The 13,196-nt window shown below is 38.6% G+C and overlaps 1 protein-coding gene across 5 annotated transcripts in view; it reads left to right on the plus strand.

Moving 5' to 3' along the window:
* SPAG9 (sperm associated antigen 9) overlaps window positions 1–13,196 on the plus strand; it is a 52,413-nt gene that overhangs the window by 34,622 nt on the left and 4,595 nt on the right. For 3 of the 5 annotated variants that reach the window (XM_065735517.1, XM_065735518.1, XM_065735521.1), the window contains 14 exons: window positions 630–686; window positions 1,495–1,668; window positions 2,279–2,408; window positions 2,660–2,752; window positions 3,035–3,202; window positions 3,917–4,088; window positions 4,919–5,146; window positions 5,674–5,863; window positions 6,584–6,706; window positions 7,221–7,301; window positions 7,799–7,866; window positions 9,967–10,115; window positions 11,235–11,406; window positions 12,391–12,504. In XM_065735517.1, coding sequence (XP_065591589.1) covers window positions 630–686; window positions 1,495–1,668; window positions 2,279–2,408; window positions 2,660–2,752; window positions 3,035–3,202; window positions 3,917–4,088; window positions 4,919–5,146; window positions 5,674–5,863; window positions 6,584–6,706; window positions 7,221–7,301; window positions 7,799–7,866; window positions 9,967–10,115; window positions 11,235–11,406; window positions 12,391–12,504 — 1,919 coding nt within the window. The remainder of the gene's footprint in view (window positions 1–629; window positions 687–1,494; window positions 1,669–2,278; window positions 2,409–2,659; window positions 2,753–3,034; window positions 3,203–3,916; window positions 4,089–4,918; window positions 5,147–5,673; window positions 5,864–6,583; window positions 6,707–7,220; window positions 7,302–7,798; window positions 7,867–9,966; window positions 10,116–11,234; window positions 11,407–12,390; window positions 12,505–13,196) is intronic. The other 2 variants (XM_065735520.1, XM_065735519.1) reach the window with 2 other exon arrangements.

Consider the following 13,196-nt stretch of genomic DNA (forward strand, 5'->3'; position numbering starts at 1 on the left):
ATATGAACTAGTGAATTTGGTCTAGCTTGGATCTTGAATACTGAGTTATCTGGAGGGGAAGACCCCCCCACCCCTCACCCCCCCGAATTAGTTCCGTTTCCAGTAGTGCCATTTGCTGCCGCCTGCTGGTCAGGTACTGTGATGTTCAGTTTTTGTTATTGTCCTTAATACCCATGAGCCGTTCTGAGTCTGAGAGAGAAAGATGTATTCCCAAGCAGCTGTGGTTTGCTTTTCCAGAGCTGCACTTATTGTCTCCTTCAGAAAATCTCATACCTCCGTTAATGGGTTTATGGCTTCAGGAGCAATCACCATCATTTATTATTGTGTCAAAAAGTAAAATTAAAAAAAAAAAAGCACTGGTTAAGGCAGAAGAACTTAGTGGTTTTTATCTGTTTTCACTGTAAAATGTTGCATGAGTTTTCCATCCTGTTTACAGTGTATTGTTTGTGATGCAAGGTGGTGATGTCAGTGTTGTGCTTGTTAGAAGTGTTAGTGTGAAGAAATAGGCTTTGATACTTTCAGTACTGGTGGTCTGTTCTTTAAAAGTAAATTGTATGCTGTCCTGTTCCTTCCCTTTTTACATTTTTATTGACACTTAATGAGTAAACTTTAAAATTTGTTTCTTGTAGAGCATCAAGAGAAAATCCAGCCATGCAAGAGAAGAAGAGATCAAGCATTTGGCAGTTGTAAGTACTGAAGTATAGCTCACTACCAATAAGACCCTAACCAATTACCTGGCACATTTTTGTAGTGTAGCTATTGTCTTTGGGCAAATTGAGGTGTCTTAACTGTTTTCCTCTTGTTACCTAGCATGCCAACTCGGTAAGACTGTTCTTGAAGACAAATACATCGTAAGCTGCATCATATAATGAATGGCTGTGCACTTTGTGAAGTTAAATGCCAAAGTGCTGTAACATTTTTTTGTAGCTGAATATGCACCAGAACTTGTTCTGAATTCTTTTTTTATGATGAAAAATAGAAACTTGAGTAGCTTGTGTGGATTGCATTTATTTCAGTTTCCTTTTTCTCTATGAAGAATGGTTTACTCTGTCAAATTTTCCTTTCTAACTTGAAACTCCTTAGATCTGAAATGGTGTTATTCACAAGATATCTGGCAAATAATCCTCTTGAACCTGTGGTTTGCTGATAACTAATATTTCTAGCTCAAGAGTGGTGGAAGTTCTTGAATGAGCTGTGCATGAACTAACATGCATCATAAAGCTGTCTTCCAGCTGTGAAGTTCACATCCAAGCTTTCTTGAATTATTCAAGATCCTATTACATTTAATATATGAATGGACAGTAATTCTTCAGAACTCCCTTGTTCTTGACATGAGTTTCTTTGCTTTGAAAGTATTTGAGTGTGTAGTGACTGCAGTGTTGAGCTCTAGTTTCAGTTCAGCTGGTTAGAGAAGGCTGTCCTATGTGGTGCTTTGCCTGCACAGTTAAGTCTGGATGTATCTTAACCTTAACAGTCTTATTTTTTTTATTCTAGTTTTAGCAGGCTCTTCAGTTCATCTAGCAATACAGCTAAGAAACCAGAACCTCCTGTCAACGTTAAATATAATGCTCCAACCTCACATATTACTCCATCAGTCAAGAAAAGAAGCAGCACCTTATCTCATTTACCTAGTGACAAATCTAAGGCCTTTGAATTCCTCAGTGACGAGTAAGGCACCTTGGTTTTATAATACTCAGTATGATCTATCAAGTATTTGCCTTCTTTTTTTTTTTTTTGTTCTCTTGAAATAAAAAAATAATGTTGCTGCTAAGTGAACTGTAACGTTCTGAAGTGAATGTTAATGCTGGGGAAATCAGCATAGCTGAGTTGCACAGCAGTGACTGATCGTTCTGGGCAGCCAGCAGTGGTGTTTTGTTTAGCAGACAACACTTTAGTTACAGGAAGTGGCACTCAGTACGCTTCCAGAAGTGTTATAGCTAAGTAATAACTATACAGGTACAGTCAGTTTAAGTTCATTACAAAAATACAACGTGTCAGGCTAACTGGTATCTTCATTTTTGGATCCTGTGCTTCCTTTTGGTAGTGCATCCTTTTGGCTTACAGCTTCATGGCTTCCAGTAATTCTGTAACCCACGCAGTTAATTTTTTTATAAGAATACTGACCTAGTCTTCCTGGTTTCCCTATCTTTTCCAGGTTCCTTAAAAATAGCCCATGGGAAACCTGGTATAATACAGATGAGTTTAATGACAGCTTCAGTGATACGCAGAATTTTAAAGAGCATAAGTAATAGGTTCTTTAACAATGATTCTTCCCTAGAACTGAAGCCAGTTTAGCCTCACGCAGAGAGCAGAAAAGAGAACAGTATCGCCAAGTGAAAGCTCATGTCCAGAAGGAGGATGGTAGAGTGCAAGCATTTGGCTGGAGTCTACCTCAAAAGTACAAACAGGTATGATGCTTGCTTTCAAGTGTAATGATGGCAATTTCACCTTCCATGAAGTTCTAACAGAACAGGGAGCTGCCTTTTCACAACTGCTGATTCCATCAGCGCTTTTGTTGCACTCTGACTTGGACTTTGAAGGCAGCCTTTCTGAAGAAAACCACAAAGCAAAACTCTTTAAGCAGGTTTAACAAAGTTACTCAACTGATACTGAAAACCATTAATATCTGTGAATGTCTCTTTTTTTTTTTTTTGCCTAGGTGGCAAATGGTGGCCAAAGTGACAATAAGATGAAAAACTTACCTGTACCTGTTTACCTGAGACCTTTAGATGAGAAGGATACCTCTATGAAGGTAGAATATCTGGAGCTGTTAATGGAGACTGTATTTTAGGCAACCTATAGCATGATTTTTTTGTAATTTTAATTTTCTTTCTGTAATGAAGTTGTAAATAACTGCCACAAGTTTTTCAGCTTGTAACAAAGCTCATGTGAATCAGAATTCAAGCTTCAGTAAAACATAACTTTAGCATTAATGAATTCCTGAAATGGGCTGCAGAAGGATCATAATTTTGCTGTCGGTGCAATTACCACTGTCTTTATTAGTTTAAGGTAAATGAGATCTTTTTCTTCCAAGCTGTGGTGTGCTGTGGGAGTAAACCTGTCAGGTGGGAAGACACGAGATGGTGGCTCTGTGGTTGGTGCCAGTGTGTTTTACAATGATGTGTCTGGTACGGATGCAGATGGCAACAAGCAGCGCTCGGGATCCCAAAGTAGCTTAGACAGACTTGACCAGGAGCTCAAGGTGAGGTTGCCATATGGGACGTTGAGTAGCTCATATAGTTAAATACCTTTACCATTTAGCTGTAGCTTAAATCTGATTACTGAGTATTTGGTTATTAGTGGTAATAGCTTCTTCTCAGGAAGTCATCAATGTAGAGTACTTAGAACACTGGAAAAAAGATCCTGAAATATTTTGATTTTTTTCTGTCCCAGCTTGTTAAGTCTCAGGAGACAGTCCACTTTATAACAAAGCAGTGCACTCCTTATGCTAGTGGAGCTGACTGCTTCGAGTGGAAGGAAAGCTATTAAGGTGTCTGTGCCACCGCTTAGAAGGATGTTAGTCTCTGTGTTCATGAACTTAATAGAATGAACAGAAATCTTACTGAGGGCATAAAAATGAAGGCTTAATTTTGGCCTCAATTGCGTTGCAACTTCACAGTCTGTGGTGATGACTGTGGTAGCTCACACGTTAATTACTTTGTATTATACTTTTTGGACTAATTGTGTGGTTAGAACTATTTTATATTGTTTCTATACAAGTATGAAAAACGAGAGTTTTTAAAGTTTTCTATGGGTTTGGAGGAAGTAAATAACTAATTTTACAATGACGTTAAACCTATGTTGGCATGTGATAAGTGATCAAGTACAGTAATACATTTCAGATGAATGGCAGTACTTTTATTCTTGTCCCTCGTCTTGTTGTCATTCACTTCTGCTCTGCTTTATTTTCCTTCAGGACCAGCAGAAGGAGCTGAAACATCAGGAGGACTTATCCAGTCTAGTCTGGATCTGTACAAGCACACATTCTGCTACAAAAGTTATCATTATTGATGCTAATCAACCAGGAAATATTCTGGACAGTTTCATTGTTTGTAATTCTCACGTGCTCTGTATTGCTAGCGTGCCAGGTAAAGATTTCGTAAGCAAGAGCTAAAACTTCTTAAAGTGTGTCTTGTTCAGATTTTCTTGAGCATGTAGTGAGGGCAGTGTAATAGGAAGACATGATTTTGGGAAAGAACGTATTGTGCTTTTGAGTTTCTTGTAAAAGCCTTTGGTACTAGTTTCAGTGAAGTAGTATTATTTAATAGACTGAGAAGAAAATTCCTCCCAAGGAAGATTTGGAAAAGAGTGATATTTTGATATCATCAAAATGATAAAACTCAAAGGGGTGGGGGTAGCTTCTGATATTTTGGAAAGTTATCAGAAATAAGTGGCCACAGAACTGGTAACTTGGAATAAGTTCTTGAAAGTAAGCTTTGATTTTTCAAGTTGTATGTAATCTATAAAAACAAAAGTGTTTCTTGACATTTATAACATTTTACTGTTTTAAGACCTAAAAGTATTTGAGAGGATTTGAAGACAGTAAAGAAGCTGCTTTTTTTTTCTAGTATGAAGCATGTTTTGGAGTTAATTATCCATAGAGATGTAGGTAACCCTGCATATAAATATCTGTCATGAAATTTGTTTGAAATGGAAATAAAGGAGTTGGAGAACTCTGCAAATTGAAATGTGGCTTTTGACTGTCAGATATCAGCATATGTAGATACTGCTTTTGCACTTTGAACAGATTTACTCAGTGTCTCTAGTGTCTGATTACATTAACTTTGTAGGTGGGTATTCTCTATGTTAAATCTCATGTGCTGGACAGTTCCTTCAGTGTGAACGCTTAGAGTTTTATTAGATACAGAAGAGAGTGGCCTTTATGGCCATGGAAACATGTAACTTTAATCTTTTTCAGGGGCAAGGGAAACAGACTATCCTGCAGGAGAGGAGGGATCTCAGGAAGCAGATCCCAGCCAAGTGGACAAGTCGTCTCTGTGTGGAAGTATGACAAGCAACAGCTCTGCAGAAACTGATAGTATGCTGGGAGGAATAACAGTGGTTGGCTGTACTGCAGAGGGTGTTACAGGAGCAGCTGTAGCTCATAATGCAAATGGTGCCTCACCAGTGGCAGATAAACAATCAGGTATGAAAGTCTTAGGAGCATGCTAGGGATGTACCTGATAAAGCTGAGAAGGTATTTAATAAGTTGTCTTCAAAAGGTGGTGTAGAAAAGGTACTCTGTGGGAAATAGCATATCAGTCTGACATACTTGCACTGTATACTGCAGCTGAAAACTTTGTGCAAGTGCTGTCAATTGGATTTAGGCAGTTGCTGCTTTCAAATCCCTTTCAGTGAAGTCAGTCTTTTGTATGAGAAATATTGTTATCCGTTATTTCAAATGTCAACCTCCTCTTGACAAATGATTGGAGAAGATGTGGATGTTTGCTCTATCATGTAAGGTCTCAAGACAGATTTAAGTGAAGCTGCTTAAAGTGCATTTGATGCTTTGCTGATAGCAGAACTTGGCTGTTTCTGATCTTAGTTTTTTTAGCTGAGATAACCAGACTGTGACTGTCAGGATGTTTAAGTTCTGAGCATCAAATTCTGGCTGATTTATATTGTTGAGAGTTCTCTTGCTGCTTTTAGTTTTTCAAGTCTTTTGTTCCACAGATATTGCAAATGAAAGTAATTCAGCAGATGACAACATTCCAACTGCAGAGGAGGCGACAGAAGCAACAGAAGTCAGTGCAGGGACAGAAGATATAACTGATATTGGACAAACTGGGGTCTATACAGAGCACGTCTTTACAGATCCCCTGGGAGTGCAGAACACAGAGGCATCTCCAGTGTACCAGCCTGGGTATGTAATTGGAGTCATAACTCTTGAAATATATTTGATAAGAAGAACATTTTCAGAAATGCATGGGGTCAGAAGTACTAGTTGTTTCTCTGACAAAGGAGGTTTATGCAAGTAGTTTTGGTGCGAGGCATTATATGCTTTGTATATGTGAGGTGGTCATCTTTGTGCATTTATCTAGATGTCAGTTCATTTGACACCTCCAGAATGCTGTAGTGGCTGTCCACGCTGTCACGAAGTCTCTAAGAAGACCTAACACGAATAGCAGTGATTCTAGTGATCTGTTTAAATGTTGTTTCCCTTTTTCCTGACCAACTACTTGTTCAAATGTATGTCTTTCTATCTCAGAATAATCATTCTGAGTTGGTTACAGGAGTGGAGAGCAAGCTTGAAATTAAGCAGTATTTCAAATGGTAGCATGTATGAAGTCTTCTCCTTTTGCAGGTGGGTGTTGCAGGCATTTGATCAGTACTTTCCTTATGTGCCTGGGGTGCTGTGACTCTGCCGTTCCCCAGAGATGCAGTAAAGCTGTCAGGCTTGAATACCCCCTTGGGAGGAAGAAATATTACATTTGTTTGTATAATTTGTTATGTACAGTTACTGTTTCTTCAAGGTTGTATGTACTTCAAAAGCAAGTGTGGATGGCAGCAGAAACAAAGTGAATACCTGTGTTACTCTGAGTAAGCCACACGCTTGATTCAACACATTTAAACTGTCTTTTAGCACTGAGTCAGAGCTATATAAAGATGTTGCAGTTTTGCCAAATGAGCAAGATCTAGTGAGAGAAGAAGCACAGAAAATGAGTAGCCTTTTACCGACGATGTGGCTTGGAACACAGAATGGGTGGTAAGAAAATGTTCAGATTAACTTCATTTGGGAAATTGGTTTAATTTTCCTTCCTGGGCCTACAGGTTAATAACTGTCACAAGTTAGAACTAAGTGCAAGAATTCCTTGAGAGCCAAAGCTTTATACACTTGACTTCATTTAAGCATTACAGAATTCCAAGTGAGCATTGCAGGCTCTTTTTGGCAGGTTAATGCTTTTCCAAGGCTGAATGTTTAGTAGTGAAAGTAATTATGGTGGATAATTCTGCAGTGTTTGGTATTATGCTGGAAAATATTTATTGTTTTACTACAGATATGTGTACAAAGAGCTTTGTCATGTTTTAGATATCTGAAAAGTTGTTCTGCCTGCTCAGATGGTTCTTTTGGTCTTTATGGAGTTTTCAGTAGAGGATGAGAACTTGTTTTTCCTTTATCTGTGAATTTCAGTTATGTAGTTCTTGCCTGTTTTTTTTATATCTCCTGCCTGGTAGACCTTTCACAGTGCTTTTAAATCCTTCCTGATTTGTCTTTGCAGCCTCTATGTTCATTCGTCAGTGGCTCATTGGAGGAAATGTATTCATGCCATTAAACTTAAAGATTCTATTCTCAGTATTGTGTAAGTCCTGAAAGAATGTCATGTAAATCATAATGAACTTCTGTTGAAATACTTTAGTTTTATATCTCTTACTTCAGATGTTGTGAATGTTACTCCTGTAAGTGAATGCATTTTCTTTGAGGGGCAGTGGAAAGCATTTGGGAAGTGAGGGGGGGGAAGAAAAACATTTTTCAATATATACAAGATATAATTATATAATATATATATAATATATAATTCGTTTTACTATAAATCAACTGAGTTCCTTTGCTGCTGCTACTCAAAGCAGTTATAGATTGTTATCCTCAAGATTTCCTCTGTAGGTTGTAGCTCCTTATAACTGAGTTGAATTTTGAGTCACTAATTGCTGTGCCTTCTCTTGAGCTAGAAACAGAAGCACTAGGGCTAATGCTAGTGTAAGCAGTATGCTGAAATTTAAAACATTTATACTTTAAACTTGCATTTTTGAGAAACGCAGTCTAATGGTGTATATTCTTGTACCTCCTTTCTTTTACCAGACATGTGAAAGGAATAGTATTAGTTGCACTAGCTGATGGAACACTAGCAATATTTCACCGAGGAGTTGGTAAGCATTGCGTTGGGTCTTGAAACAGTGAAGTTATAACAGTACTTCTGAAGTAAATGTGCCTTTTGTTAATGGTGTTTTAAAAATATGCTCCTAATGACCATTTTGATGACCTCTTGAACTTTCATTTCTTTTGTAATAACAGGTACCCCTATGCTTTTTTTTTTTTTAGTACTTAGTAAGTTCAGGGAAACGTTAAACACATCAGTTAGGAATCCCTTGTTACTTCTTGCTCTCAAACACCCAGGCTCTTATATTTGAAATAACAGCCATGTGTTCTGCCTGAAGTTCTTTAAGGTGCTTCAAGGCAAACAGAGTGAGCAAAGCACTGAATGTGGCACATGAACTGTGTGAGCTCCTGACCCCCCCCCCCCCATATTTGTCTGCACCTCTGTGCATCACCTACCCCCATCCAGATTTTCTTTCCATGAACTGCTAAACTGAATTGTGATATTTTCCAACCTGTCTTCAAGAGTATACTGTTCTTGTTGCTTAGAAACGTGACTACAGCTAAACACTGAGCATATAAAACATGGAATTCCAGTCAGTAACTAGGGAAATGTAAAGTTTAAATGTAAAGTTTTCCCATTCTGTGCTGCTGTTAGTACATTGGCATTGCAGGGATTTTTGTGGTATCGTTTGGAAATTAGGTGAGCTACAAAACTTTCCCACCTTCAGTCTGTAGTCATGTCATCATGTTGTTTCTTAGAGCTTTGCTTGATCCTTTTCTAACTGATAGAAGTCTTTGGAGCCATTTATACTACCAAAAATCTCAAGGTGAATGGTGTTATTTGAATGTTTTCCCCTCTAGGCGAGGGAAAGATTTCATGGCCGTGTATTTTTCTCCTTAATGGAAGCATAAGATTTTTCTATCTATATGTAACATTTACTACAAGTATGCTAAATGCAGAAAGCAGGAAAATCAAGTATGCTGTGAGTTGTGTTAAATTGACCTGTTTTCTGATGCTAGTCTCCTTTGGGTTATAGGTCTGTAGTGGGACCTTTCCCATTTTCCCTTTTTTTTTAAAGGCTTTTTTATTCTTCCACAGAGCTGTAGTCCTCTGGTTCTCTCAGCTTTTGTTAGGACTTCTTTCAGGTAGTCCTTTTGTCTGTTATGTGGCCAAAACCAAGTTACTCTGTCAGCTCTTTTGGTTGCCTGTTTCTGGGTTCTTTTATAAAGCAGTGTAAGTGTTACTAATGACCTTTGAGGAAAATGTGGGCTTATTCTGACTCCCACAGAATTTTTCGCACTGATCTGATTCATTGCTGGAATTCCTTCTTAACATATGAAGAAAAAAAAGGAGTGTAGGTATCTGCACTAACAGCAGGAAGCCTGTTGGTGAAGTCTGGTCTGCAGTGGGATTTGTCTGGTGGCTTCTCTCTGCACACTCCCTGTTCACTTGCTCTTTTTCCTTGTGGAGTTGAAACCACTGTTCTTGGTGTTCAGGAGAGGTTCCACAGCACTGGTGCATACAGTGGAAAAGATGCATCTAGGCTGAAGTTGAGATGTTTTCTTCTTTTAAACTCTAATGGTTTATAATACCTTAAAGTTTCTCGAGGTAATACTGGACTGATGTCTGTGTTAGCTTAGTCTACAGCAGGACTTTATTTGGTGTTGAGTGATCAATTTTAGTACAATTTCCAGTAGATCTCAGGTGCCACTCTGACAGCACGTAAAGAAAGATAAGATCTGGATGCACTGGCCAATATTTCAGTTCTCAGTCGAGCAGCGAGTGCCTAGCACTGTGTGGGTAGTTGCTTCTTACATATACTGATGCCTGTCCAAGTAAAGCATTTAACACTAGGTAACTTTCTGTTTTTACAAATGTTTTGACATGCTTCGATCATGAGTCATAGTACAACCTTATATAAAAACAAAGTAGTGTTTGGGATGTTGGTAGTTCATACAAGTAACTGCTGGTTTTTTTTAATGTGGAGCCTACCCATGCATTTGTATTGACATTATACAGAATCATTACAGTGCTTTTAAAAAATGAAACTACTCTTAAGGTATTTACCTGTGCTTTTAAGTTACTTTTAAACTGATAGGAACCTATGCTTTTTTTTGTTTTTGTTCTTATTTTGCTTCTGTTTTTAAAGATGGTCAGTGGGATTTGACAAACTATCACCTCTTAGACCTGGGCCGGCCGCATCATTCTATAAGATGCATGACAGTGGTACATGACAAAGTCTGGTGTGGCTACAGGAACAAAATCTATGTTGTTCAACCAAAGGCCATGAAAATAGAGGCAAGTTAAAATGGTGTTTAAAATAATTTTGTCTTAATGCCATCTCGTGTTACAACAACCTCCTGAGGAACTCCAGCGTGTACTTATTTGTTCATCAGCACATAAATAGGCAGACAAATTTGTTTTAGGGAGCACTTGTTAATTTTCCAAAGATGTTATGATTCTGAAATAATTTAAGGTAGTTCTCGTTTATCAAAACTGATTATTCTGGGGTTTATTTCTCTACTTCATCCTGGCCAGAAACTAGCAAGTTTAGCTTTTAGATCTTTGTAGAGCTTGCGGTGCTAGATCCTAGCTCGTTCTTTTCATTTTTGCATATTTACTTATTCATTATGTTCTGCACCCACCCGTTACCTTCTCCAGAATCTCTCTGCATACTTTAGAGGTTTGTGAGTGCTAATCTTCAAAGTACTCTCCCTCCAGTTATAGCATTATGTTTATGTAAGGTGTGTGAGCTGGTTTCTGCAGTGTTCTGTGTATACAAGTGCAAGAAGAGCCTATGGTTTCTGAAAGCCATTAGCAGTATTAATACCTCAGCTTCTTGTACTTGGTCTGAGACATGGATCAGATTTTGGAAGGGTGACTGCTCAGCTCTTCTGAAAAGATTAATCTGTGGAGATGACGATATATGCAAGGAAACCTGTAAGAATGTATACAACAGTGAACTGTTATGCTGGATAGTGTGTATTCTGCAGGAGTGAGTTTGTATGCAAGAGCAAGACTTGATAGAATTGGGAAGAAAAACACCTTTGGGGCATTCATATGTTCTTCAGTGACTAGAAAGACCCCACAATGAAGAGGATCCAGGCTGAAACAGATAGAAATCACAGTAGGCTGGGGAACTTACATAGACGAGGATGCAGCAGAAACCATGGCTTGGAGATCTCACCTCAGGGCAGGCAATCAGCTTGTTGTTTGTTTGTTTTTTTGCCATTTATCAGCATCATATGGTAATAGCAGCTAAGCTAAGCACTAAGTGTCTGCTAGTGATCTTCCAAAATCAGAGGGTAGTAGATGACTTAAGGAAATTGTCAGTATTGACCACGTAAGAGTAGCATGGAAATCCTTTGTACTCCTTTCTTTTATTCATCTTCTAATTCAAGATCCAATCTTTTATAGAAGTCATTTGATGCACACCCAAGAAGAGAAAGCCAAGTGAGACAGCTGGCATGGGTGGGTGATGGGGTTTGGGTGTCGATTCGCTTGGACTCCACCCTGCGTCTCTATCACGCACACACGTATCAGCATCTGCAAGATGTGGACATTGAACCTTATGTAAGCAAAATGTTAGGTAAGTTGATAAGAAAAACTGTAGTGTTCTTATACCTCTTGCTGCCTGGGGCTTTCTTTTCCTGTTATGAGTCAGGCAATTCTCATTTCTAACGAAGTTGAAGGGTGGGTGGGATGCTAGTCAAATCCTGCTGTATGTGAAAGTTTGGTTCTGCAAGTAGAAACCTAAGTTAGTCTGTCTCTGGTGCAGTCTGATCCTATCAGATGTCTAAGTGATCCCTTAAAAGTCAGAGCTAATGAGGAAAATGATGTTTGGGCAGGAATAACAGACAGAGAAATCTTTACCACTAGAACGATGCCTCTTCGAGTGGGAAGTGCCCCTTACTTTCCTGCAGAATTTGCTCTTTCTTTTCCAAGGAAATACAAATGCAAAATAGCAATTTCTTACTGCTTGCTGTCAAAGCTAATAAGCTTCCTGAATTTGTGTTTGTATAAGAGTAGTTTGTCCACCTACATAACCAGAAAAGGTAATTGGATCCATTAGGAGTCCTTTACAATTAACTGTTGTGCCGTTGGTGTAAAGGAGGCTAGTGTAGCCCACATTCTCCTTTCTGACAGCTTTCTTCTGTTCCCAGTATAGTTCTATTGACAACCTCTGAAACTTCTCTTGTAGAAGAAACAGTACCCTTTATTTTAATGGGCAAGAAACTGTAATTTCACAGTTACGAATTTGACATTTCTCATTTGAAAGACTGCCATGGTGCTGCAAGCCTCAGAATAACTCACTGTGCAGTGTTATGGAGCTGTTGTATTTTTTGTGCTTTCTCCCCGTACACGTTAGCCTCTTTCTATACAGGTTCACAACTTAACAGAAGTTTTAGCATTTTATTTTGCCTTTACAACTTGAATGTGCTCCTCTGCCTTGCTTGCTTGAGGTGGGAGGGAATGGTCTGCATGAGTTGAGAGCTGAAGTTAAGAATCTCAGTTATGGGAGTAAAATTATTCGTGCTCATAATTTTTGATGAAAAGCATCTTTTGTTTTTAGGTACTGGTAAACTGGGATTCTCATTTGTGAGAATCACAGCTCTTATGGTGTCTTGTAATCGTTTATGGGTAGGAACAGGAAATGGTGTCATCATCTCCATTCCGTTAACAGAAAGTAAGTAAAACATAAATGAATAGCTGCTATTCAATATGCTGTAGATGCAAAAAAATGAAAAAATTGAGGGCCATTCAGATGTTGTCTATCGAATAGAAAATTTTACTGACAGGTCTGAATCTTTCAGGTTTGTAACTGATTAGATGCTGAACATTGTGGAGGCCCACACTACATCCATGGTTACAAGTCTGAGCAAAAAAAAACCACAACAAAACCCATCTCCAAAGCATCTTGCACTTCAGTTTGAGCAGAGTTGCTCTGACTTGTATTCAGAAGGCAACCTTGCAACCTTAGAGGTGTTAGAAGTAGTAGCAGTGTTATAGAAGCTTATTTGCATGTAAGAATTTTGTAACTAATTCTGTGATTGCCATGTGATCATCAGAGTAGATTTTTCTATCTGATTTGAGCAAGTTGGTGTTGTTGGTAGTACAATTCAGTCAACTTCAGTTTTTGAGAATTCATCACGAAGTTGGTATGGAGGACCAGAACAGCACCAGTGCCAATTGCTTTGAAGGACACGGTCGGAGATCTGGGAGTTCTGAACAATTTCTCTAAGTAGAACATAAACTTGTAGGTAAAGTTCCAGTGCTCTAAGTCCAAGTACCTGCTTAATAACAGATTGATTGAACTGCTGAAACTGCTTGGGGGTAGGAGAGGAAATGTGGTTGAACCCTGGGAGTAATCCTGTTCAA

The sequence above is a fragment of the Cyrtonyx montezumae genome, unplaced genomic scaffold, assembly GCF_038088225.1.
Source record: "Cyrtonyx montezumae isolate F1298 unplaced genomic scaffold, pur_monq_1.0 scaffold_19, whole genome shotgun sequence".
In the NCBI taxonomy this organism is placed as follows: Eukaryota; Metazoa; Chordata; class Aves; order Galliformes; family Odontophoridae; genus Cyrtonyx; species Cyrtonyx montezumae.